Source organism: Caloenas nicobarica, chromosome 3 (assembly GCF_036013445.1).
Source record: "Caloenas nicobarica isolate bCalNic1 chromosome 3, bCalNic1.hap1, whole genome shotgun sequence".
Classification (NCBI taxonomy): domain Eukaryota; kingdom Metazoa; phylum Chordata; class Aves; order Columbiformes; family Columbidae; genus Caloenas; species Caloenas nicobarica.
In genome coordinates, this window is record NC_088247.1 from 22,503,276 (window position 1) to 22,531,214 (window position 27,939).

Here is a 27,939-nt window from a genome sequence, read left to right on the forward strand (position 1 = left end):
ACCTTGGGGGAGATTAAATCACTGTGAGAATTAACTGGAAATCCGATTTGAGGAGTATTTTGACATCAAAAGATTAAGGTGAGCATCCAGCCAAGTTTTCTCAAGCACCAAAGTACTTGATTTCCACTAAAAATCTGTATATTCACATGCCCAAATGCAGATAACAAGAAAGATTTTAAAATGCACGAAGCAAGATACAGCTTAGCTACAGAGTTACAGAGTTTTCATTTTTGCTTTCTATGATTCTACATTGGAGAGAAATTCTATGGGTTATACCTTGAGCATCAGGGTCACCTTGATTGTTAGCACAAAAAAATGTATTAACTCACGCCTTCCAAAGCAAATTGTGAAAGTTGTTTCCTGTGGGCTTTCCTGGTTCGTTCTTTCTGTCTGCAGTTCAAGTTGCAGAAAGCGCCTGTCAGACTGCACTACATGCTTCTCTAATGTTGCCTTTCTAACGAGATTTATGGAGAGTTGGGTAGCACAGACTGTGGCCATTAATGAGGAGGATTACCTCCAGCTCAGCCAAGATTTGTAAGTGCAACAACTTTTCTGCAGGGTTGCTCAGAGCAGTCTGTGGTGCTCTTAATCCCCATCACAAGCAACCGACACGGTCAGTTAACTTAAGCTCCATCTATGCTGCAGAACTCACGAGCACGTCAAGTGCTGCTGACACACATCCTGAGGCTCTGGCAGGTGGGATCCATGTGCCAGGCCCTGCCCGGCACAAACCCTACTGTCTGGGCAACCAAAGCTGGTTGAAGTCCGTGCCTGTATGTGATGACATTGCACTGATACAGTGGTATTTGGGGAGAAATGTAATGATCTCAAGGTGTTTTGCTCACAAATTAAAAAGTCATAAACACATGTTGAAGACACAGGTGGTGGGACCATCCATGGCTGATTATGACTGAGAAGAAATATTGATTGGATAACCTCAGAGCACTGTAAAGAGCAAGGGTAAGTAAGCTTTCATTCTTTTTCAAATCCTCTGGTATTTATTATCTTTTTAGCAAATTAGGAGAAGATGTGCACACTTTATCAGTTGTTCATCTAAATAAATGTTGTGTGTTCCACATCTTTTAACCATATCAAATGCTTTCAACCTCATTAAAAGCTGTTTTACTTGTTCCAGAGCATTGTTTCAGCTGATAAAAATCTGCACTAATACAGTCTCTTTTGATATGCTGGGTTTTTTTCTTAAATGAAAACCAATATTAACCTGTCTCTGGTGCATAGAGGTATGCAACGAAACACTGAGTAAATCTTTAGAATCTATTTTTCCGTATGACTACTACCACTCTATCTGCTACAAGCTGATTAACCTTTCGATGCTACTGGCCCTTTTCTTTCAATTCTGCTATTTGGGTGTAATACAGGGAAGTGTGAAAACTAGTACACAAAGGCAGATTAGCTTGAGTCAGCATCAGATGTATACAATATATACTGTGTAACACGCCTACAGCATGTATGGGTTTTGTATTTGAAATATACAAAATGCATTTTAGGCATCTTTGGCTGCTCAGCAGAAATATGATAAGCTGTTTGTGCCAGCAATAGCATCAAACTGACCCTTGAGGCTGTTGTGTTATAATACCAAGAAGCATTTCACACAGGAGTGTTCAGCTGTCAAACCCAGAATAAGCAATAGGAGTCAGGTTTTCCTTTCTGTTTGTTTTGGTTTTACATTTCAGCTTCTGGCCTTGAACCAGATCTCTGGGTATTGCAGCGACCACTGACATGAGCTGCTGCTGCTTTGTGTCTGATACTTCTTCCGGCACGCACAGGAGGAATACCACCTATGCCAGCTCCAGAATTTGATGCTGCAGTGCTTATTTATCCAAGACGTCCTTGTGCCATTCTAAAATACAAAAGAATAGCCTACCAACAGCTTTGCATTGGCACCGACGCTGGTAGCAAGCCTAGACTGTGTAGGCACACCAGTCCTACCTCGTGTGTTGGGCATGGACCCACAATGCAATGGATGCAGCAAGGGAAAGCTGCACAGCCTACCCAATTAGCTGGGTAATTAATTGAGCATGGTCCTGTGCTCAGCTCCATGCTGCCATGGGTACACCATCGGCAGGGCTCCACCTTGCTCACCTGTAAAAGCAAGTCTGCATACACCTGTGTGAGCCACACTCCGAGTCCATTACCGAGGGAGGTTTAAAGCCTCTTGGTCCATAGGATATGCATTGAGTATTTCATCTGGGTGAAATAACGATTTGGTTAAATGACTCCTAATCTCCTTAAATGAGAAATTCCATAGCTTCACTGGCCGAGAAACAAACCACCTGAGACTGGGCTGATTCATTTTTTTTTATGTGATCTGCCAGCTAATTTTACCGAAGAGCAGTGCATTTGCTCCAGTCTACGCGGGTAGCCCAGTCCTGCACGACAGCCTCAGAGCTGGGAACCGCAGCAATGCAGCTGCTGCTGCAGCCAGCGGGAGAAAGAGAAGCAAAACTGCACCGCTCCCAGGAAGGGCAGGGCCCTGCTGAGCAATGAGAGGATCTGCCTCTCTCTGCATCTGGGCACCATTTGGTGACCCTATCGTAAGAACGGTGTTCAGCTCTATTGCTCATCTCTGCACCACGGACACCACAGTGTGATGTATTCTAGGGAGAAGAAATTGAGAATTGAGAATTTGCATGATGTAGATTTAACAGACAGAAAGGATGCCTATTTTGTGTCCAAGTTTAGGTGCGTAAGATGAAGAAACCTTCTTATTTCTCCAGCTGGATTTTTTTTTTTTAAACCAGAGAAACATCTAATAAAATTATTCTACAGTTGAAAACTGTTATTTCACTTTTATTGTTGCGCGTTGTTGCTGGCGTGTAAGAGCCAGTGAGAAGGAGCTGTGTGTGGCTGGGCAGGAGCCAGCTAAGGTCGCTGGGACAGAGCAGAACAAACGCCTGCCTCTTCCCTTCCCACCTTCACTCACCTCGCTGTGCTCACCACTGCTGTTGTTGCTCCAGGCCAATTGGCCCTCACAGAGCCCAGGTACATCAGCAAGTCCTGGGGGCCAGTGGCAGCACTTACAAGCTGTTAAGTCCCCCTGAATGTTTGTCACATTGGCTGGGCTACAGACATGCATAACAGGCACAAAATGATTTATCATTATGGGCTGTGTGATGCCTGATTACCTTTAGGACAGGGCCTTCTCTACACTGGGACACCGATTCATCTCATGTAATTTAGGTGTCTAACAATTAATTGTCTACAGCTGTAGCAGTCTGACTTTACAGCTAATGGAGAGAAACAAGCAGTACCAAAGGATCATTCACCTCATCCTAAGATAAGATGTCTAAGATAGGTGAGAAAGATTTCCCTCCAGACATGATTATTCCTGTATGCTAATTATAAATGGAGCTTCAGGGAACTCAAGCTAAGTAGGGAAATCAAACAACTAGAACTGAGATGATTTCTACAGTGCGTGTCTCAGTTTTCAGTGTCATCTACAGGTCTACGACAATCTGAAAGGCCAGTCAATGAGCAGCTTTGTTTTCCATGGGAAGTTTCCTAGCCTATGATTTGCAAAGCAGCAGTACTTTTCAAAAGTTGTGCTAGGAGGTCAATAAATCTCTTTTGTATCTGTTTTCACTTAAAGGCTTGATGACAAAGGTGCATGGGGGACCAGAAAGAAACTTGGAGAGTGGACAGTAGACTGAGGCTCACAAAGTTAGGGAATCACTGCCCAGAGCTACACTTTCAAAAACCAGAACAGAGGTCAGTTTACCCGATCTGCTTCTGGCAATGTTCAGCGAGGGTAGAGCACAAATTCTGCAACAGCCAAGTGCTACGTGACTTTTCAGGCTATGTCCCCCACAGAGCTTGTATTTGTACTGGTCTTTTGCTGGCTCTAGCCACGGGGGCAAGTATGGCCCATATACACACAATATGCTCCTTCCTACTCACCACCAATTTTCAGTTGTCTCCAGAAAACATAGCTCAAGCACCTCTCTGTACACACAGACTGGAATGCAATGTGACAGTTAAATATGGAAAGGAGTTAAGGAAATCCAGTAGTGCTCAAAATTGTCATATAGTCAGAAAACATGAGTCGGAACAATCTCAAATGATCTCAGGTAGGTTACTGTTGGCACAGCCACGTAAGTCTCATCAGTGTGAACAGAAGTCAGGCACCTCAAAGAGTGCCTATCCTCTGCATAGGAATAGAATAATGGGGATTTAAAAGTGAAAATAATTTCCCTGACCTGTATCAGTTGTCTAATTTCAGTGTCATCTCGGAATATATAGTATTTAAAGTAGCACGAAAAAGCAGGAAGATTAGTTCCTAATGTCACAAGAGAAGAGTTATTTCTGGCAGGCTTTAATGGATCTGCTGTATCACACAGAAACTTCCTCCAGCTAGCAAGGAATAAAACTGTGTACAGAAACAGTCCAGTCATGTAATGGACCCAAATCAGGAGACAGCGGGAAATTCACAATTATGCTAAAGCCACATGTTGTGGTTACCAATTATTCCAAGACCTCTGCGATGCAGTATGACTATTACTTGTTTATCTTACGGCACCAAAAAGCACGCTGGCCTCTCTCGGCAGAGATGAGACATGACCTCAGCTCGAAAACTAGCCTTCTCGTTAAGCACTGCACTTCAGTAAGTACACAACATGAGTGGAGCCAAGGGTTTCAAGTGGTCACACTTACCCAGCACTGCACGCAAGCACTCCAGTGCATTAACTCCAGTGGCTAACTCCACACAGAAGAGTTTTAGGAAAACCAGTCAAAAACTAGGAGCAATGGGACAAAGTGAATGAGGAGACACCCAACCACGTTTAACCATCACCATCACGAAGCTGGCAGAACATACAGCTGCGATAGTTTACACTGCCAGCACAGAATGAATTAATAGTCAAGTTAATATTAGACGGGAGTAGCTTTGCAAGTCTGCTCAGGAGTGTCTCCCAGGGCCAGGAGCCACTGGCTGGGCAGCTGCAGGAGAACCAGTCTGACAGGACCCTGGAGTCAGTGCAAAGAAGGGAAAGCGAAAAGCAGCAGATGACGGTGTTTTGAGACAGCAGCATCACAGGAAACTACACTTTGCAGCAGCAATATGATATAACCAGGCACCAATGATGGTTTGGAAAGGCCTGGACAGTGTGGTGTCACTACCTGCTGTCTCGGTGTGTCAGATGCAGCCTGTGGTGGGAATGAGTTGGGGAAGTACCACCGACTGCATCAGGAACTGACCCGGGGTACAACTAAAGCAACATGAGCAGGTTTTTTTCTGGAAACTGGGAAACGGGTCTAGTTCTGGGAATTCTGACGAGTCTCAGCTTTGAAGAGCAGGACAAAACGGGGCCAGACCCAAACTGCAGTGGAACAGAACCCCCCTGGCCTCCGCCCGCTCGTTTCTCAGCCGGCAGAAGCCCCAAGTAACGCAGCGGCCTCCCGGCCGCTCCCCGCAGTCAGGCCGCCACGCCGGGGCCGGGAGCGGCTCAGCAAACCCCACCGGCCCTGCTCACGCAGGTGAGCGGCGCCGCAGCCCCAGTTACCTCAGGGACGGCTCCCGCACCCCGCCCGGAGGTGAGCACCCGCCGCTTCCCCGCCCGGCGCCGCCAGGAGGGAGTTTCTCAGCGCGGGCAGGTGGGGCCGTTCCGCCGCCCCCGCCCGTCCCGCCCCACCGCAACGGGGGAGCGCGAACACCCGGCCCGGAGCGGCCCCGCCGCTTCCCGCCTCAGCGGCTGCCCCTCAGCGGAGCCGCCGCAAGCAACAGGTCTGTGTGTGCCCCCGCCCCCGCTCCCTCCGTGCGTGCGTGTGTCAGGCGAACAAAGGGTCTGAGCGCGGCCCCCCCGCGCAGCGGCCGCCCGGCCCCCTCCGCCAGCCCGGCCCCCGCGCTCCAGCCATTTGCGTCGCCCGGCATCGCCCCGCCGCTCCCCCCGCCCCCCGCTTCTCCTTCCCGGCTTCCCCCCGCCGGCTCCCGCTCCTGTGGGCAGGGCGGCGGGGCCGCTGTGCTGCCGGCAGCGAGGCGGGGCGGAGCGGAGGGAGCTTCCCCAGAGCGACGCGGGGCTCGCCGGCTGCCGCCGCAAGGTAAGCGGCCGCCCGGCCGCCCTGCCGGGAGGACAGCGGGGAGGCAGCGCGGCGCCGGGCCGGGGGTGGCGGGCCGGGGCCGGTGCCCGGGACGTGCCCACCCGCCCCGGCCCGCCGCCGCCGGGGAGGATCGATGCCGGTATCAGCCGATCGAGACGCGGAGCCACGGGAGCCGTGTGCGGGGGGCCTGGAGCACCGTCAGGTTTAATCGAGCTTTTCTTTCCCTTAGTCCCCCTTCAACCAGCTCCCCTGGGCAGGAGGGAGGCCGGGCGCGTCCCCCTGTCCGTTCTCCATATGTCGCAGAGGAGCCAAACCTGATGCCTGCATATTTTTTTTTTTATGCTGCTGACCTATTAAAAATCCAAATGACTCTTTACACCGCCGTTTAGGGATGTATAGCAGCAGCAAATTGCTTTCTGCTATGAATTCTTTGTGGTGATTCTTCCCCATCCTACTAAAAGCAGGCGGTGGTGCAAGCCCTGGGTGCACACACACGGCTTTGCAGGGTGGGAGGTGCTGATGTCTGAGAAGTCCTACTGAATTTCGTTTGTCCGGAGCCGGTATGTTGGTATGTCTGGTCCTTTAAAGCAATAAAAAAGCGGCACCCAAACTTACCTGTAGTGCAGAAAATGTCAGTATTAAATCCTATAACCAAGGTTGTGGGGTTTTTTTTTCACTCATCAAGGAAAAAAACCCAACAAAACATTATAGGAAAAGTATTCTGTAAAGTATTTCCACAGCAACTAAATTGAACAATAGAAAACTAGAAAAAAAAAAAAAAAGAAAAAAGTAGGGCAATAAAAAATAGAATAGCAATAAAATAGAACAAGCTTCTATATGATCTGAGGAGCTAAAGAGTTTCTCTGTTTTTCAGAGACTTAACCATCTGTCTCCCAAAAAGGAATTAAATAGACCGTTTATGGAAAATAATAATTAAATTGTCACTAATACTGACTAAGAATAATTTGCTCCCCGGTTTAACTTTCTGGCCCATCCTGCCTGTTCTGGATTCTCCTCTTCCCAGAGCCCATCACACTGCATTTATTCACTCTTTAATTAGGACATCCAGTGCATGCCAGTGGGATCCTCCGGTCACCCAGTGCTAATGGCACTGTCTGATGGGAACCTGCCAACGAGACAGGACTGGTCCCTTGTCTGCCCCAGCTCCTGGCAGCAGTGGCACTGAAGTCAGTGGTGACACTCTTAGGAGCTGGAGTTTGCAGGACTGCGTCTTGGTAATATTGAAAGACTGAAATCCTTAATAGCTTCCTTTCTTCTAGGAATGCTTTGCTTGCATCACTTTGCAGTGCAACATGTAGTCCAAATAGGTGGACAGATTTGAAATGTCAATAAATATTAGAGCACCATTATTTGGCAGGAACACTCAATGAAAGCCATTAACTGGCTTTACTGTAGTAAAGCAGGATTATAGTATTTAGGGCTGGCCTAGGTTACCGTAGAGACAGTGATGTGGTTAGATGACTGGATCCAGATTCTACTTACTGGGGGTTTCAGCATCCTGTAGGATCCTGTTGCAAGAGGATATTAAGGGCAGCTGGCTGCTAAGAAGGGTATAATAAAACATGAAAGGAAATCCTGCAATTTATTTTAAAGTAGAATGAAACTTTTTTTTTTTTTTTATGTGTCTTGTGAGATCATGTATGGATTTTGCAGGGATTTTGCTGTTTATCCCTACTGAGATTCTGCAGCATTGTGGTTAGGAGTCTGTTTCTTTCCTGTGAAAAAAAGCCGAGAAGTCATTTTATACCACTTCACATCCTTGGAAATACCCATTTGAAAAACGTGCTAATTTTCATTGTGTATGATCTCGTTAGCCTTCTTGGGACATGACATTTTTATGTCTGCTATTTTACTTTTCAATGGAATTGTCATCATCCGTTCTTTCTGCTTCATTCTTGGTCTCAGTGTTGTTTTGTCAGAGAAAAGGCATGATTAGTTCTTTTCATTGAAGAAGAATTACTTTATAGGAGTTCAGGATTTGAGCTGATCTGTGACTGAGCTGTCACTGAGCAAGAAGGGACCCTGCTCCTTCCCTAGCCTGGGCCGTACATTCCTGCCCGCCTCCTTCTGCCAGCACTTGTAACCATGTGGCAATACAGTGAATGGGTAGAGATTTTGCCTTCCTCCCACAGTTAGTTAAGCAAACATTCAGTTTGTATGTGTAGATGTTTGCATTATGAGGGGGGCTGGTCCTATGACCAGAACATTTAGATCTGCATGTAACTCTCTGCAGGATTGGGCCCCCGCACACCTTGCTTTCCTTAGATAGCGCTGACAATTCCGTAGCCTTTCTCTGTCCTCATCCTAAAATGCTCCTTAGATGCTAACAGGCAGTTTTGGCTTTGAAAGAATTACAAGACTGGGTCAGTATTGTATGTGGGTGATTGAATGTTAATGCAAAAAAAGAGTTGGGTATGTTCTTTGTTCTGTCCTGCACATTCGGTACTTTTCAGTTTCCTATACCTCATCAGTGAGGATGGCAGGCATTCATGATCAGTTAAGTCGGTTCATTTAATACAAAACAAGCTGAAAAAAAATCCAGTAGTTCTCCAGATTTTGCACTGTTTGTCAGAGGGAGAAGAACGATGTGTCACATAAATGCTTTTCAGGTGCAATGTTTCATGAACTGCCATTGCTGTGCCTCTGGCTAAAACAGACAGGTTGACAGCCTTTTTTAATTCACTCGGAAACACGCCAGAAACTGCAACCTTTCCATACAAATCCACATAAGTTGGACAAGCAGCTTCCATGCTGTTATGTTGTCTGTCACAACATCATTTGCATTAATTAATAGAATTGAAGTTATTTTACACGTACACATTCACAGATTAGCACAAGCTGCTTGTTGTTTTTCTGGACACTGGTTCCTCCAGGAGTATTTAAGGAGCAGAGTAAGCTTTGCATGTGGATCCCTAGCTGCTGGAAGGCTCCTGGACTTCTGAATCATTTCAGACTATGAACCTGTCAGAGATCTGCAATAACTTTTTTTTTTTTTTTTTCTTGGAAGCAGTTCTATTTTCCTCTCTCCCTCTTTTGTAAGCAGATTGGAAGAACAGGCCCTAAGCTGTGGACATAAACTATTATTTCTGTGACTCATATTTTAAAGTGTTAGACAGTAAGACTGAAAAGCCAACCCTTTGCTACAGGAATGACATGCGAACAACAAATGTTCTGATTCTGTCAGTCAAAGACAAATCTCTTCATGGGAGAGCTCCCCTCTTATCCTGTAGCTTTCTTTCATCTCTACTGCAGCTCCCTGCATTGCTGCAGTTCAAAAAAAGCTACTATATACATTTGTATGTACAGTGTAGGAAATCCAGATGCTCGTGAAGTTAATGGGATGGGATTTAAAGTGATGTCAGACTCTGGCCTTATCAAAAAGCTGCAGGCTACTAGCACAAGCCTTGTCTCTCCAAAGCCATGGAAGTGGGCAGTACACAGACAGCATATTTCTGTTTAATAGCGACCGAAGGAATTTGGTTTTCACAGCAGATGCAGATACAGTAAAGTCAATGTCATTTGAGTGTATTGCTTTGTAAGCTTTGGAGTTAGTACCACGTGTCCCACGAAGTTTTACGCCGTAAAATAGGAAAAGGAGGGCAAAGACTCTTCACGTGCATTCATATGATAAAACTCCCTGGTGCTGCTTCTCGTTGGTCAGGATGAGGTCTGTACCACTCATTCTCTGTGACAGAAGACCAAAAGGCCTTTATGATGGGCAACAGAGTTGCAAGGATCTATTAGATTGTTAGCCCAATGCCTGGACAGTATCCCCGCCAAGACATTTTGCAGCCTTATGGGGAAATAAATACTTCTATTGCACCCCCAAAATGAGGGAACTTTTCATAGCTGAGTGGCTCAAAAGCTTCAATATCTGATTTGAGATGTTGTTGGTGTGTATCTAAAATCTCTCCCTAGTCAGAAGCAACCAAACTTTAGGCTTATGAGTGAACTATCAAAATCTGAAAATGGTCAAGGCCCACAAACCAGGATCCCTGAATCTGTGCTGCTTCTCACACCTCCCAAATTGTAACCATAAAACCAAACACCTCTCTGCTTCACATCCTGATTTGGAGGTCTTACTTCTTACTCCAGGTCCTGAGGGAGCTGGGTCTCTTTAGCTTGGAGAAGAGGGGTGACCTCATTAATGTTTATAAGTATATAAAGGGTGGGTGTCACGAGGATGGAGCCAGGCTCTTCTCAGTGACAACCAACAGTAAGACAAGGGGTAATGGGTTCAAGCTGGAACACAAGAGGTTCCACTTAAATTTGAGAAGAAACTTCTTCTCAGTGAGGGTGACGGAACACTGGAACAGGCTGCCCAGGGAGGTTGTGGAGTCTCCTCTGGAGACATTCAAAATCCGCCTGGACGCCTTCCTGTGTAACCTCATCTGGGTGTTCCTGCTCTGGCAGGGGGATTGGACTAGATGATCTTTTGAGGTCCCTTCCAATCCCTAACTTTCTGTGATTCTGTGATTCTGACACCGCCCAGCTCTGCAAGAATAGCACCATGACTATCACACATGATGTGAATTTAATTGCATGTTATTAACAAGCCTTTATCCTGTAGCACTTAGAAAAGGACATGTTTGAATGTTTAGTAAGTCATACTACAATCTTTACTTCTTCTCTGTGTCGGGAAGTCCAAAAGCAGATGGGACAGTCCTGAGGTAGCTGTGATCATCACCCTTCACGATTATGCTGCCAGTCTGTATGTCTCTTCAGAAAGAGCATGGATCATTTCGGGAGAACAGAATGCTGCCAAGTCAGCAGATATAGAAGTGTAGAAAATAAAAAAGTGAAGTCCAAAGTGAAAAGCAGCATGTATATTTCTTCAAGGTATCCAAGATGATCCATTTGACACCTGATTTTCCATCAAGGTCATTGGCCAAAACAGAGAAACCATAGAGATGTAAGACAAATGATTTGAGCAGAAAAACGCTTGGACTTAATTCAGCCAGAAGTTATTGACTTGGTGCAGGAGTAAAATTCTTTGGCCTGTTCTTGCAGGAAAAAGATTAGATAACCAGGCAGTCTTTTCTGTCCCTTAACTTCAGGCATCTTAACTGTTACCTATCTGCACTGTTAAATGGAAAAAAAAAATATTGTGAGAGATATTGAATTGCTTGCACTAAATAATAAATGTAAAAGCTGAGTATAGTCAGAGAAATCAGCGCAGGCAGAAAGGCTTTGCCTGAATACCCAGGCTTAGCATATGAAATTCACATTATAGTAAAAAACTGTTATGCATCCAATACAGAAAGTGTCAGGCCATGGAAATAAGAGTATTTTAATAGAAACCTATTTTATTTCTGTCTCAGAATAACCAAAAACTGTTACCTTCTAGCAATGATAACAGCATACATTACACTCAATTTTATCTTCTTCCTGTTACGTGGAGTAGCCTCCTATTTTGTTAAGCCCTCAGTTACATAGTTGCTGCTAAAAGCATTCTCGTTGCTATGTGAAATCTGCATTGACAGCGTACAGGTATTTCTGACAGTAAAGTCTTGCCACAAAAGTACCTATGACTCTAGCAGATGTTTCTGCTTTGAGATCAGCAAAAGCGTTTTTTCAATCCTAGCACAAGCCATGGTGGCTTGGATCTCCAGGCAGTATAACTGAGCCCTGCCCCACCAAAGGCAATGGGAAGAAGGAGAGAAAGTTCCCTTTCATTGGCATAGAACCCAGGATTCTTCTTTCTCTCCCTCAGTAACATTTTTTTATTGTTTCAGTGAAAAGTAATACAGCTTTAGTCTGAAGGAGAGTAACCCTGCTCTCATAGTCTTGATGGTTTGGGCACTCAGTTGACATTTGGGGGTTTTAATCTTGTCAGGCAAAGGGAGGAGCAGTGGCAAGTTTCCCATGAGGCTTGGTCAGAGCTCTAACCATTGTAGAGAAAGGCAAAGTAGCAGCAAGAGTCAGTACTGTTACCTTTTAAAATAGCTTAGGTTTATTTCGGAGAGGATTCTTGGCTAAGGCACCCACAGCAAGAACTAACACCTCTTGATGGCACAAGTTAAGCACTTCATCACCCGTCTTGGGTATTTTTCTACTGGCTAGCCCTTGGTAGCTCTTATGCTGGTTTCAGAGGATCCTAATCAGATGGCATCTAACTACCCACATGATGCATATGGGTACAGAACCTGTCCATATGTTCCAGGTTCCATTCCAGGAGCTGGTTACAGGTAGATCAGCAACACTGTACAGCTCAGATACACAACCTCCATCTCTGCCCCTGCAGGAGAACTGGGAGGTGCGTCCCACCCACAGATCAGTTCTGGGTAGGAATATGGCCTCAGGCTTGCCCCATTTCTCTCCACCTTGGCCTGGTTTCCATGAAATAATAAATAAAAGAAGTCAGACTCCCATGAGTCACCTCATAGTTCACGGTTATAGGCCCAACAGCAAACTCTACCAGCAGCACTTCTGCCATGGCAGAGAGAAGTCTGTGCAAGTTAATTCTTTTCCTCCTTTCAGATTAGGGCTGTCATGCTGGAGGTTGTTTGTTCGTTTGTTTGTTTTTCCTCTCTCTGATCCGGCCGTCTTAGGACTTAGATATCTGCTGCATTGCCATCTGCCACATAAAACTACCCTCAAAATCAGCCTTTGCCATGTTTAGCTTTGTGGCAAGTCCCTCCGTCTTTGAATCCAGTCCAAGGTCTGTGTAGAGATGTCTGCAGAAACTATTTTGTAAATCTAACTAGATGTAGTGTAATTTTTAGCTGTGGCTAGAGTGACTGTAAACCTTAAGACTGAAAAATGTATCTGGGCAAAGAAACAATATATGATTTCCAAAAATGAGAAGAATGCCATTCACAATGTATCTGAAGGGCCTCTGCATTTTTAAGCATCACTTACTTAATTCATTAAGAAATCACTGAGCCTATTCAGTCTTTAAAAGTGGGGCTTTTTTTTCCCCTTAAGTACCTGATTTAGAATTTATCTGGAAAAAGAAGTGTTTTCATTTTTTTCTTCCCTAGAAGTTTTCCTTTCTTTTCCTAGGCATAAGTCTCAGAAGAATGGGACTTAGTTGGCTTTCCTTTGAAGTCCATTGTTACTTCTCAAATTCTGTCTTTCTCAAGCACAATGGTGACATACTTTGGCAGATTTCTGGTGCTTTGAGTTCTTTAATCTGTATGTCCCTTCCATAATGATATTAAAAGCAAAATCTAGTTTTATCTTCAGCAAGGAATTTAATCTCCTGAAAATATATCGGCCCATCTTCTGTATTAAATGCAATATATAGCATGGCTGTTGTAATAATACAGTACATTCATGGAGATCAAGTGCTCTTCTGGAACACAAAACCAAGCCTGACTCTTACTTTATTTATAAAAATCTATCTGAAAAAATCTGCTGGTTTGCTTGATTTGGCTTCTCTGGATATTCTCCTCCTTCTGTATTAGTACCAACATTGCCAAAGTGTTCTCAGAGACTTCAAACATGTTTGCAATTATTTATTTGTTGACAACACTGTTAAATGATGAAAAGCATTTCTGCAATCAGCATTGCAGCAGTTCGCCCCACTAACGCTCAAACGAGGCTTTTAATCATCACAAGCTGATGCTTTGCTTGATATCAGTGCTCCCGGTGCATGGTAATTTACAGAATTTAAGGTCAGAAAGGATCACTAGATCAGCTAGTCTGCTCCTGTCAAATTTCCTTTCTCCTGGACTCCCAAGTGCCTTCCAGCAAGGCACACACTCCTGATCTCCTTCTTCACATCAGAATAAGGGTCTTCCAATGTCAGATCAAATGTCCACCTAACCCAGCATCCTGCCTCGCACATGGACCGTAACCCAGTATTGAAAAACACATGTAGCAGGGTAAAAATATGTATTTCCCCATGGGATACTACTTCATCTTTGAATATTAATATTTTGGCCATTTTCCAGCTCAGGATCCTCCTAAACTGGTCACTCTTTTAGTGTTTAGTATGTATTGGGTCACCTTCAACAGATTTCCCTTTCTTGAGCTCCTTCTTCACTTTCCCCATCAATTCATGTAAACTTTCAGTATCCACAATATGCTGTGGTAGTATTTTTATTTTTTTTTCTCAGTAGTGTAAATATTTTGCTTTGTTTATGCTTCCACCCCTTGGTTTGTATAGGGCTTTCTCTGCCAGCCTAAGGCGGCCATCAGTATGCAGAATTTTCATGTGCCCACACTTACGCACAGTCATCAAGTCACAGAGCAAACATAACCAAGCTCTGAAGAAGTGTCAGCACTGCACTTCTCAGGCTGGCTCTACCTGTTCTCCAAGCCACTGGCACAAGCCACCTTCCCTCCAAAGCCATGGAAGTGTGGCTGTGAGGTGGTGCCTACGCCAGGCATCACCTCTTTGCTTGGAAGCTGGCTCGAGACAGGTGTACGCTGTGTGCACACAGAGTAAGCTCGTGTCTGGTTGCAGAGTGCTGTTGTGAGTCTCTCACTGGAGTGTTTTTCCTATAGCTCTTCAGTAATTTGGTACTTTTCTCTGTCCTCACAGATTTTTAAATACTACTTTCAAAATGTAAAGCCTGGAACATATGTGCCTCCATCCATCCATCCATCCATCGTGTTCCATTGCAAACCCATCAATGCTATAGATGAAAAGTAACCTTCTCCCTACTGTTACTCCTTATTTCCCAGTATACACATTCAAGGACTGCATTCAGCATTTCAGCTCTAGCACTATGCTGGTGTGTTAGGTACAGCTGTTCATCTAATGTAGTGTTAGCTGTGTCCAGATATGATGAAAAGAACCAGACTTCAGTTTATCACAGACACAACCACATGGTCTCACCTTATGTCTGGAAGTGTAATTACACAGCCATTTCTAGAACTAGCAGCAACTCTCAATAAAAAGTTTCGTTACATTCAGTGTGGTATTGCCGTGCCATTATCTCCTGATCTGTGCTGCATTAGTGATGAAGACATCACATCAGCCCTGGAGTTTTCCCCAAAGGTATTGTAATCACCCAAAACCTTGTTTCTGACTGCCTTTTGTTTGTTTGTTTTTTGTTTGTTTGGGGTTTTTTTTAGACTTCCTTTATTCTAAGAGCTATTAGAAAGGACTTGCACTTAAGCTTTGCTACATTTTGCTTTTGTGGGAGTGTTATTTCCTTTTTGGTGTGAGAACTCCTGAGAGACACTGACTACTTCTGAAGAGTCTAAACTGGCAGGAACTCAAAAAGATAGTTTCCTTTTCAGTGAATGTTTGTCTCTATAGGTATCACTGTTAGGAAGCCTTTTCTCTGGTTCATAACAATTTAGAACTTGTATATTTTTAGTTTAGATTTTCTAGCTATAATATCGATTTCATCAGGATTTCAGTAATATTTTTATTATGACTTACTTCCTTTCTCTCTCCCCCTCCGCCCAGATACACACAGCCTTTTCTTCCTCTGAGTTCTTGATGAGGAACTGCTGCCCACATGTTTCTTGTGTGGTCTGTAATCAGAAGCTGCATTTCTTAAATGTTTATTTTCCATTGTATGAAAATTTTGCAGTTATGAGATTAAAATATTCATACCTCCATTACATGTTGTGAGAAAATTACAGCACCTTGAGAGGTCACAAGGAAGCTGCATAGGTGACTTGAGCGTGGAGGCAATACTACAAAAGGCATATATCCATTAGGCAGGGCACGTCACTGTTGTAACCCTAGTTTTGAGCACCCCTAATTTTAAAAAAGGGAAAGAAAAAGTGTATCCTTCCTGCAATATTTCTTGGCGTGGGCCATTGAAAGACAATTATTATTTTCTTACAAGCAGGAGCTTAATCAGGCAGTTAAGATTTAGAGTTTAAATCTGTAATAGGATGCAAGATTTCATGTGCTGCAACCACTTTCAGAAAAGTGGCATCTCTCTTTATGCTCCAGATGTTTCCCCAGCTAGGAAGAGACCTTTTTTTAACCTAAATCTCACAGATCTACTCAATAAGCAGGAGTGTAACAGATCACTTTTATAATACGCAAACCTCTCTGCACTTGACTCTGCCTTCCAGAAGATTTTGCCTTCTCGTGGGCTGAGCTGGATGTCTTCACTCTGCATGATAGTACTGCCCAGTTCTACTTTTAACAGTCATCTTTTAGTTTTTAAAATAAATTCAAAGGATGTTTGCTCTCTTTTGATGATCTTGCCTCTTTGGACTCCTTAATCATCTCAATCAGATGACGCCCCTATCCCGAGGGAATTCTGCGCTGGGGTAAAATTTGGCAGTACAAGTTTTTACAAAAGCATTTCCTGGACTAAGGTGGAGCAGACTGGCATTCTGTCAGTTCTGAACTGGTGTAGTGTCTCATGGGGAGGTTAGCCTGCTTATATAAATTAGAGTAGCTTATGATAGGGAAAGCACTGCTTTTATTTACTCTGGGACTGAGTCAGAGCAGTTTCCACTTGTGAACTGGAGAGCAGTAACCCAGTTCTTCCCACATGTGCATATTCTCCAGAGAAAGTGGGTCTTGCTAGAGGACAGAGTTCGGGTCAAAGTTTATTGGCACTGCACACAAAAACATAGAGAACAATGAAGAACAAGCATTTAATTGGATTTTATCAGAAGAACTGCCAAATGAATGCAGTGCCAGGAAACTTTACCTGCAGCTCTTCATTACAGTTCCTCTGTCAGAAAAAGCTACACCTTCTTGTCTGCGCTGTTGCTTGAGCACGGTCTCACAGCATCTGAGGTTGGGGGCACACATCCAGGATACTGTAAGCGTGTCATTGCCAAGTCTGTAAATACAGTTCATGTTTGTTGGCAGTTCCTCTGTCCATTAACATTACATCATCCCTAGACCAAACCCGTGATAATGAAAACAGTTTCAGTCCAAGTAATTCAGCTTCTGGCTTAAAAGTCCCAGTATAAAAGGTGACATCAGTCCACAGATGCCATGTACTCCAAACAGCTTGCTTCCTTTTCCAGTACCTATCCTGTTTGCGAGTTTTGAAAAAAGTGCTAAAACCAAGTTGGTTTCAAGCCAAACGAGATTGCTAGGAGCTCAGATCCTCTTGAATCAGCACAGCTAGCAAGTATATCTGCGATTCTGTAATTTTTTAATGTTCTGTGTCACCAGAACAGCAAAACAACTCTTTGATCACTGTAGATAAGAAAAGGAATAAAGAAGGAGTTCAGTATTTTATTTCCATCAGTCCCTTTCAGTTTCTTCCTGTTTTATACTAAGCCCATGACCTTTTAACTGGGATCGGTCATGTTGCTCAATAATGGGAAGGTTCCACAACTTCTCTGAATTGTTTTTTCAGCTTCATCTTTGTGTAATTCCTATACTTTGTTCTCAGCTAGACAAAGGTGCTGAGACTGCTAGAGCAGCCATTGCTCTGTCATTGACAAAGTCCTCCAAACCCTCTTTTAGCTTTTCTAAGCCTTCAGCTTCCCTGTAGAGTTCCTTGTTGTCTAAATTGCGTGTGATACTGATTCAAATCCTCCTCATGCTTAGCATGAATTTCAACATATTCTTGGTAGTTAGCTTTAAATCTACCAGAAGACAATTTTCTGCTAAATTGTGCTGCTTGCCATTAGCAAGCTGTACCATCAGTCCTTCTTCTTCCTTGTAATTCCTCAAGAGAAGGTTAAGACAGGTCTTTGTTAAGGAATATGCTGGGCCGCAGCTTCTTTCTCAATAACATTTCTGTTTCAAGTCAAACCGATAAGCCAAGCAGATACGTGAATATGGGAAAAGGTGTGATTGAGGAGACTCTCACCCTTTTTATTTTCATTACCTGAGAAAGTTGAAAAGATCGCTTTTTCTGCATGGAGTTTTTAACAACTGTGAATATTCTAATTTGTGATTTTGCTTTGAGACATGATGCAGGAAATACCTTTCACCATACAGAGATATTATTGGTATTACAGTTACTGTTTCTGACTTCTCACATTTAGTCACCTACACTTTTTATTTTTGGTAGCATTCTTTCATTCTTCCTTTATAGTTTCACTTGCAAAATCAACCAGTAGACTGAGAGCTTGAAACTATCTTCAGCTACTCATTTCTTCTTGTAGAGGTGGAAAATAAGTAGGAGAAGTGGTCTCAGAAGTGAGGTGTGTCTGGATCATAATATTGAGAACAATGGGGGAAAGTACATTAGCACTCTTTGAATGTTCATGATTGAGAAGGTCAAGCTATCCAGAACTGTAGCAAGATAAGGGTTGAATATCGGGGCACTCAGCCCAAGAAAGCGCAGAGCAGACATAAAATGTTTCAGTTATGTACTTATGTTACAAATTATATTATGCTGGTAGCAGTTTTCTTAATATAACATTACATCGGAGCTTGATATTCTAAGTGTTTTTCTAACCATCTCCATTTGACCTTTGTCATTTCACCAGTGTCAGTCGCAGTAGCTGCCCTCAAACGAAGCTGATCATCAGGGCTCTGGAAGGCCTGGAGCAGAAAGTAGATTAATCTCAATGTCTACACCATAATCAATGGGAATAAAAATGGTTACACAGTAAATTCAGTACCATGAAGACTCACTGAAAAACAAAATTACATCGACAGGGATGCTGCTCTGTTTAAATTATTAATGAATTAGTGTATCTTCCACAGACACAGCAAGTGCACACACAGACCACTGCATTTCTCCTTGTCTAGTTAAAGCTGCAGAAAAGTCACTAAAACCTGACCTGCCGAGTTTGGGTCTGGACCTCAGGAAATTTGCCACTAAGGCTATCCAAAGTTCATAAAATGTCGTAGCAAAGTTCTAAGTGCCAGATTTTCGAACACCCAGATGAGAAATGCAAAGTTTCTGAAATCTGCTCATCCTAGTAAGGAGTTTTCAAATGCTGTTGAAACCTGATTATGGTCTCAAATATCCAGAAATCAAACCTCAGTATTGATTTCTTGTCTAACTGAATGTGATCAAATGTAGTAGAAAGTCCTTCACAGGCCAAGTGCACAAAATAAAAACCTGTAAGAGAAGACTGATACTATCATTTAGGCGAAGCTCACTTGTGCAAGTATGGGCTTCTAGGTTTCACATCTGTGTCAGGAGTTTTCAGAGAATGTCACCTGCCAATTATGCTTTCATGAAAAAAGAATCAAAAAGTTAGATTATCCTAATATTAATTTAATAGGGTAAATAAATCATCTCTACTGAAAGGCGGTCACAAGACATATTCTACAGAGAAATGAGTGTTCCTTGGGGATTCTGAAAAACCTGCCAATGGAAATTTAAATGGAAATTAATAACCTCCTTAAAAATAGAATCAGAGCTGCAGATACTTATTAAATTAAATTAAGTACTTTTGGACAATTTTCATGCATCATTCATCAGTACTTAAACCGAGCCTGGGAAATGCATAAACAAACATGAGGCAAACAAACTGCACTTTGTGAAATTCTAAAAACTACATTTGTGAAATGAAGATGCTACTGGATGATGATTGTGCTGACAGGGACTAACCTACTTACAGCCGTGCCCTGCAGCCTGCCATTTTCCCAGAAGAAACTTCATGTTCTAATTATCTATGGTGATTTTTGCTCGCTTCTACTTTTTATTAACAGAAGCCATAAATCTTTCAGACATGACCCAGTCCCTATGAATTCTGATTTACATCTTGCTAATGCATTACAGCTACATATGCTGTTACGTACATGTCAGATCACTTTTGTCATAACAGCAAAAAAAAATCCTTTGATGTGCTTCGTAAACAATTAGAATCTATTATACCTCTGGTAACTTTAGGATACTGTAGATAGCCTGTTACAGGAAGCATAACTCTAGTAGTCCCAAGCTCCTGAGTGAACTGCGAATATATCCGTTTTAAAACTCATCACCTTTTTACACTTTCTTTTAAACAGGGGGAACGCACATGCGGAGCAGTGATATGAAGAAACCTTCACAAAGGTCACGTAAAGGGAAACTTGGTTAGTGGGGAATCTCCTTCCAGAATAGATGGCGACCGCTGCCTTCCACTGAAGTAGCTGCGCAAGGTGAATAGAACTATTACAGCGCTGCCCAGTGTCTGCCTTTGAAGGCCGTTTTTCGTGATTGCCCAGCACAGTGTAGGGCCCACTTGTCATGGAAAGGATGCTGTGCATGCAAACTGCTTAAAATTTTTGCACAGCAACAGGAAAACCAGAATTGATCTTTAGGGTACTGAGGTGCTCCTCGGGGCGATCCCCCCCCACCAGAAAGCGGTCAGTCTTTCGGGCAGGCAGGCCCGGGAAGCGGCAGAGCCGCAGGATGGGTCGTGCGGAAAAAGGAGAAGCGCGGGTTTAGCCCCGGAACCAGAGGCGGCTCCGAGCAGCAGAAGCGGGAGGGAAGCCGGCAAGGGGGAGCGGGCCCGGCCGCGGGAAGCTGAGCGCTCTCCGGTCTCCTCCGCAGGTGATGGCCTTTCCGCTGCGGCCCAGAGCCCCCCGCCCGGGCGCGGCAGCCCGCCGGCGCAGCTAGCGCGGCTCCATGGAGGGCAGCGGCGCGGCCGAGGAGGAGGAGAGCGGGGCCGGGCCCGGCGCCCCCCCGCCGCCGCCACCGCCCACCCCGGCCGCCCCCTGCGGCTTCAGCTCCTCCCTCTGCTTCAGCGCCAGCGCTGCCGAGCCGCAGGCGCCCGCCGCTGGCGGCCGGGTGGTGCAGAGCCAGTGGGAGATCAACAACGCCGCCTGCCAGCCGGAGGAGGAGGGCGAGGAGGCGGCGGGGACGCGGGAGCGGCCGGCGGAGGAGCCCGACCTGGTGATCGAGGTGTCGGGGCGTCGCATCCGGGCGCACAAGTCTGTGCTGGCGGCCAAGAGTGACTACTTTCGTGCCCGTGCCTCGCGGGACGTCCTGCAGGTGAAGGGGGTGAGTTACGGGGCGCTGCGGCTCCTCATCGACTACGTGTACACAGCCCGCATGGGCGAAGTGCGGCACGACAACCTGGCCGAGGTGGTGAGTGGCGCCCGCGTCCTCCAGATGCCGTGCGCCCTGCACTGTGCGGCTGAGGCCATGCGTGCCCAGCTCTGCCTCGATAACTGCTACCAGCTTCTCTGCCTGGCCAAGAAGCAGCGGCTGGCGGAGCTGCGGGAGGCCGCCTACCGCTTCATGAGCGACCACTACCTGGAGGTGCTGCGGGAGCCCGGCGTCTATGGCCGCCTCAGTGGCACTGAGCGGGACCTCATCCTGCAGCGGCGCATGGAGGCTGGCCGGCCCTGCCTGCTGGTGGCCGAGGTCAGTGATGCCTTTGAGCGGCTGGGCGGCGGCAGCCGGCCGCAGAGCCGCGAGAGCAGCCGGCCGCAGAGTCCCTCCTCCGTGGTGTCGCTGGAGGAGAGCGGCGCCCTCATCCACTGCTACCAGGAGGCCAGCGGTGAGTGGAGGGTGCTGACGCGCCTGCCCGAGGAGGCCAACGCCAAGGGCTGCGCCATGTGCGTCCTCCACAACTACCTCTTCCTAGCAGGGGGCATCATAGCGGGTCCAGCAGGCAGTGAGCCCCGGGCCCGCCTTTCCGACAAGGTCTTCTGCTACAACCCTCTCACCGACACCTGGAGCCAGGTGCGGCCACTGACTCAACCCCGCTCTCAGCTCAAGCTCCTGGCCCTGGACGGTTACCTCTACGCTGTGGGGGGCGAGTGCCTGTTCACTGTGGAGAGGTACGACCCACGGGTCGACCGCTGGAGCCCTGTGGCACCCCTGCCCAAGGGTGCCTTTGCTGTGGCTCACGAGGCCACCACCTGCAACGGAGAGATATATGTGTCGGGAGGCTCCCTCTTCTACCGCCTGCTCAAGTATGACCCCAAGCGTGATGAGTGGCAGGAGTGCCCTTACAACAGCAGCCGCCGGCGCTCTGCTGACATGGTGGCCTTCAAGAGCTTCATCTACCGCTTTGACGTGAGCAGTGGCCGTGGTGGGGAGCAGGGCCCAGGTGGCGGGACTGGTGGTGGTGTCGAAGTTTTCCGGTACAACACGGTGGCCAAGCGCTGGAGCCAGTGTGCCAGCCTGCGGCCCAGTGGCGGCCCCATCCAGCCCTTCCGCTGCGCCCCCTTGGGCAACACCATCTACTGCGTCAACCGGACCGGCACCCTCCGCTTCAGCCTAGCCCAGGATGGTGAGGTGGAAGCGGATGGCGGGCTCAAGGGCACCTTCGACAGGGAACTTCTTAAAGCTCCCTTGGATGTCAGGGGTCTCCTCCTACCCTTTGTGCTCACCCTGCCTGAGAGACTGGACAAAGCTGGGGATCAGGAGGGCTCCTTCTCACTGTGAGGTGACCAGCCTGCCTCTGGCCTCCTGAGTGGGGAGTTGGGTTGCAGATGTGGGGTACCCACAAACTCCCCTCACTACAGAGATGACCCTCTCTGGCATGTCTGCAGAGAGAAGGAGCTCCTCCTTTCCTCCTCTCTGCTCCCAAGATGTTGAGTTGGAGCCACTAGGTTGTAAATCTGTTGTAACTCTTCTCATATTTGCTGTACTTTATGTGAAAAGCTGAGCACATGAAAGGAAAAGCTGCTATAAAGGGTAATCTCTGGATTACATTTGTGCCAATTCCCAATCTGAGAAAAACATTTTTACACCTGGATTTCTAAAAAAATCCCGACAACAGTGTCATAGTGGGATGTTACTGTGAGTGTTGGTTGTGTGTTTACACATAGTTGCAATCTGGGATGGAGATTTTCTGCCATTTGTTTTCGTTCTCTCTGGGATGATACTGAGGGGTAAACACTGCTGGCAACGTAATTTAGCTGCGTTTGTTTTTATGTTAAACCAACTATTTCCTGTGTTAGAAAACTATAGGAAGATCGTCTCCATCACAGCCTTTCATTTCTGGCACAATAGATGGTTTAAGGAAGACATGGCACTGTGTGGTCTCAGGAATTTGAACCACAATGAATGATGTAACATATACCAGACTCTTAAAGTTTTAGGCAACACAAATGTGTGCCACATGTTTGTATTTGGAATACAAAAAAAAAAAGGCAAGTTACCTTTTTAAAATGTGGCATATTATAGCAGAAATGAAATGTTGATATGTTCTTTATTTGAAAAAGGCAATGGTTTCTGTATAAAAAGACATTGTTTTATTACCTTTTTTTATCAGAGATTTTAAATTATAACAATGAACTGAAGCTGTTCAGACTACAACCGATTGACATGACCATGTATGCCATTAGAGCTGGGGGAAATATTTTGTACTTCAGCTGCTCTTTAATTAACTGCAGGTCAAGGAAAATTAACCTAAACTAAATGTAAATTCTTTGAAACTGACTGCAGACAGCTTAAAAGTTTCACTGTATGTTCAGTGTCCTGTGCAAGAGGCTTTTCCAATTTGGTGCAAGACCATCAAAAGAGGATGTGGAAAATAGGAATGCCCTACACATGTTGATTATATTGTGCACTAGCATGATGTTATTTCCTATCTTTTGATTGAGAGACTGCTTTATTTATTTCGATCCGCTGTAATCAATAAGTCCTTGTTAACTGCAGCACGAGCTGATGGCGTACACTGTCACTGGGATTCTGAACCACCCGAGAGCGCTGTTTAAGAGCAGCTTCCTAACGAGATGACACAGTTTCGTACAAAGCTTCCTCCTGCCTGTGGAAAGCTGGAGCATACTTTTTGTCATGTCACACAGAACTGGAAAAGCGTAAACCATCCACACAGACAGACTATATTGAAAAGGGCACATGCATTTATTTTATACATTTTATATTAAAAAGTCAATAGGCAAGGCAAATGTTTTAGCTTTATGGTAGATCACTGAGAAACCTTTTCTGACAAACAGAACTGGCGTTCTTGCTATTGGTAATTCACCCTGGAACTGACACGGACTGTGGAAGGGAATTGTTTATACTTAAAGCTCTAGTATATTTTAGAAAGACATAGGGACTTTAGATCAGAGAAAGCAGATCTTTTTATGTTTTATTAAGATGTTTCTGTTAAACAGGACATTAGCATTCTTATACATTATTGCTAGATCCAAAGGAAGGCAGCAGGCTCTGTCCTGAGAGACACCATCTTCACAAAAGGGAATAGTGAAGTTTATAGATACTTCTTTCCTTCACTTCATGATTTCTTTTTTTTTTTTTTCTCCTTTTTTCCATGTCTTGCACAGGGTTTTAACACAGCTGTTCTGATTAGCCATCTTGTAGAAAACAGTGGTCCAGTCCTAAAAGTTCTTAGCTAAGTGACTCTATTCCCTAGAGAGTTAATTAAAGCATTGCCCAGGTAGGAGCTGTAGGCGTGCAGAGTGTGACACTTACCTTAGCCTCTGTACAGGTTGGTACAGTGGAATTTAGTACCACAGATGGCACATTCATTAGGGATTCACAGAGAAATTGATTTTTTTCACTGAATGATGGACTTCATTCTCAGACAAGAATCCTTGCAAATGTTGACTCTAAATGAAACTACAGTATTGTAGCTTGCGCAGGAAAGAAAAACGATATTTTCCTTCAGCATCATTTTTATGTTAACTGTAGAAAATATTTCAAGTTGTGTAGTGAGACACTTAGGTGCATACTTAAACTAAAGACATAAGTGCTAGGCCAGATTTTGAATTAGTAGAGTCACCAGGAACACACAAGGAAATGTCTGTTTTACCTTGAAATACAATATGATTTCATAGTTCAAAATATTATGTAGTATAGATCTTATAGTACAGCCTAGTGAGGAATCAAGCCAGCTTTTGCATTCCTGTTAATTAAGCATTTTCATTCCTGCTAGTGCATGAAAATGCTTCTGAATGAGTTTTGAGAAGTCTCCATGATTTAAGCTGTGAAAATATGCTACAGACTTCCGGGAAAGAATGAAGCATATCCTTTCTTCCAACATTTGTTGCTGTACACCATGAAGAAATACATTTGGAAATAACTTTTACAGTAACAAGCATTCTACGAACTTGCAGTGGTTTGTAATTTTGCTAGCTCCTGTTGTTAGAAAAGGTTGAATCAAGTGCTTACCCGCTTTCACTGTTTGCACAGTGTGAGGGCAGAGTCTGGTGTTCATTAGTAGCTGTCTGTCAAACCTGTTTCCTTTGTACGCTGCATAATCACAGCCTGATGATTGACAACAGAGACATGTTTCTAACCAGATTTCCTACTCCGTGGCCTCTGTTTCCTCCCTGTTAAGCTTGAGGCAGGTTTGCTGAGAGTTGTTTTTTCCCCCAGTTACCAAAAAAAACCCACAAAAAAACCAACAAACCACAACAGACCAGAACTCTCCAGTTTAAGTTAAACCGAGCAGCCACTGTCCCTTTGACATGCAGAGGTGCTGAGCAGCTCCCCTCCACCCCTCCAGAGCTGCTCGCCTCTGAGCAGTTGGCACCTACCCAGCTACTGCCTAAACTCCTTTGAAACTAGATGATGCGATACCCAGAAGCCACTCGTGTAATATGTTTTCATGGTACAAACTAAAGGGCCAGGCTGCTGTCAGATTGTGTTTGCACATGTTTTGCTTTTAAAACAGAGCTATTTTATCTAATAGCCTGGAGGCTACTGCATTTGCATGAGAACATGAAGATATGTGCTCACTTTCTTAGCCTCCACATCTCTCACCACCTGATTAGCAGTGGATTGAAGGACATCTTGGAGTTAATCCCTGATCTCTTAAGTATTTATGCATTTTGTATTATGCACTAATTGGCTAAAAATCTCAGAAATGATCCAGGTAGGTAAATTCAAACCCTCATCGTCACTGAGTGATCTGAAGCTAGCTGGAGAGACATAGTCCTCTCTGCTGTTTTTCTCCTCCATGATTCACAGTTCTCTTCTCCCACTTTTCATAGAATATGCAGGAGATGATGATTTTTGTGCTTCCTCCTCCATAAAGTACTCCTGTTTTCAGGGTCATCTGCTAGACGACATAGGCTTGAATTACCTTAAGATGAGGAAGGACTCTTGTTTCATGTGTATGTGTGTTCTCAAATCTAGGTGATTATTTAGGAGAAGAGTATTGGGACCACCTCCTACAGCTCTTTTTCTGGGATGAACCTCATGCAGATCCTCAGAAAGTGCCCACAGGCTCCTGCGCACTGAGTTCTGGGTAGATTCCAGCCTCCAGCTCCTGGATGGGTAATTCAGGATGCATTTAGTACATGTTGGTGCACCTGGGCAAGTTTTCTTCTGTGGAAAGCTTTTCCAGACAGGCTTTGTATTTTGGGTTGCCAGTCTGAGGTGAGGGACTCCACGTGCTGTACTGGGAGGCCAAGCAGGGAATTTGGATTCTCAGGACGATGCCTTGGTGAAGAGGCGTTGCAGTGCCTGACGTGGAAATGCCTAAAGCCTTCATTGCATCTAAAACTAAACCCTTGCTTGAATAAAGAAACAAGCCTTCTTAGCAAAGAATAATAACAGATGTAAATTTGCTATTTCCATCTATTGACTGGTTCTGTAAAAAGAAATCTTAATTGCAGCAAAGGCGTTTGTACAAATTCTGTTTACATTTGGAAACTAAGTCAAAGGAAAATTTGGCAAAAGAAATAACCCTATTTGATCAAAACAGGCACTGTTAAGCAACATGGGAAGGATGCTAATCATACCCTATTAATGAATAAAATTGCGCATAGCTGATGTAAATTCTGTCCACAAAAAAAAATGTAAATAAATCCTGGTAAAATTTAAAGTGGTAAAAGAATAAATGATTCACATGAAAACTGTAACTCTCCTGTGCTGTTTGATTGGTTCTCAGAGTGTTGTATCCTGATTATCATTATTCATGAGTGGCCTGTTGCTTTTCCTGCTTTGCAGTATCCATTCCATTGACCGCTCCATAGATGTGTTACCCTTCATTATCACAAAGCTTAACAGTGGTACTGGGGTGATTTGCTTTGTGTCTGGACTGACATGTAGTGCTTTCTACTTGAATGAACTCAGAAGATTCAGACAGAATAGTATCTTTGGGCTTTTTTTTTTTTTTCCCCCAGTGGCACTGCTCCTGGGAAACTTCAGAAAGCACATGAAGGGGAAATGGTAGTACCATTGAGCAGTTGTAGGAACAAGCATTTAATTAATTTCTTTTTTTGTCTGCCATTATTGTGTGCACCAGATTCGCACTGGATTTAAGAGAACATCTCTGTGTAGCTGTTACCAGTATGAGTCCGAGTACTATTGTAGCAAAGTATATTTTTATTTAAGTATATTTACTGTCTCAGCTCCTACTCTGAGGTAATTTAATGTAAGTTTGTAATAGATCCACACATTTAGTAGATTACTGGAACTATTCTGACTTTAGCGTTACTGCTACTAAAAGCAGAGATTGATGCACAAGGTCAGTAAAATTGTTCGCTCAAAATCTAGGCTCACACACTTTTCCTTTGTTTTGGCCTACTGAATGCTGTAGTAAGAGCTGCTGGAATGAACCCATCAGTATCAGGAATCAGCAGGCTGTTCTGGAGGCTTTCTGACTTTTAGAAATTACTTCATGGGAAGAAATGGGAGTGTGGGGCAGAGGGATAGAAGGCAGCAGTTAGAAGTCAAAAATACCTACTTTATATCCAGTTGAAACAAAAAAGTAGTGGGGAAGGGAAACCAGAGTTGGTACTTGAGGCAGTGATAACTACAGGACCAATTTTTTTCAAATATTCCATAAGCAGCCCGAGTTTTTACCAGTTATGTTGTTAGTCTCATCATTTTGTACCTGCAATGCATCTCAAACAACCACAGTGTTTAATAAGCTACTTTTTGGATGAGTCTTGTGCTTTGCTTTTAAGTCTTAGTGGATAAACCTCGGACAAATTTGTGAAATCATGAAATAACAATGTCGATGCTGCCACTTACAACAGATCAACTAATGCCAATGCTTTAGACACTGTTCACAATTCAGGTGAATTATATGTGTAACTGATGTATTAACAGTTTCATTTTTGAAGTATATATAAGTAAAGCTTTTTATGTACTCCAACTTATGCTGTATTGAAATAAATACATACAAAAATCTTATGTTCCCCTTTAGGGATTTCTG

At 44.5% G+C, this 27,939-nt stretch overlaps 1 protein-coding gene across 1 annotated transcript; it reads left to right on the forward strand.

Annotated features, from left to right (window-relative positions):
* The first annotated feature begins 5,952 nt into the window (after positions 1-5,952).
* KBTBD11 (kelch repeat and BTB domain containing 11) lies at positions 5,953-27,816 on the forward strand. Its single transcript, XM_065632673.1, has 3 exons — positions 5,953-6,054; positions 19,877-20,008; positions 20,403-27,816. Exon 3 carries the CDS (start codon positions 20,478-20,480, stop codon positions 22,245-22,247), a length of 1,770 nt encoding a protein of 589 aa, XP_065488745.1. The 5' UTR covers positions 5,953-6,054; positions 19,877-20,008; positions 20,403-20,477; the 3' UTR covers positions 22,248-27,816.
* Positions 27,817-27,939: the final 123 nt, after the last annotated feature.

Bases quoted from the DNA above. Each gene is read 5' to 3' on its own strand.
- KBTBD11 (XM_065632673.1), top strand. From the start codon at position 20,478: ATGGAGGGCAGCGGCGCGGCCGAGGAGGAGGAGAGCGGGGCCGGGCCC.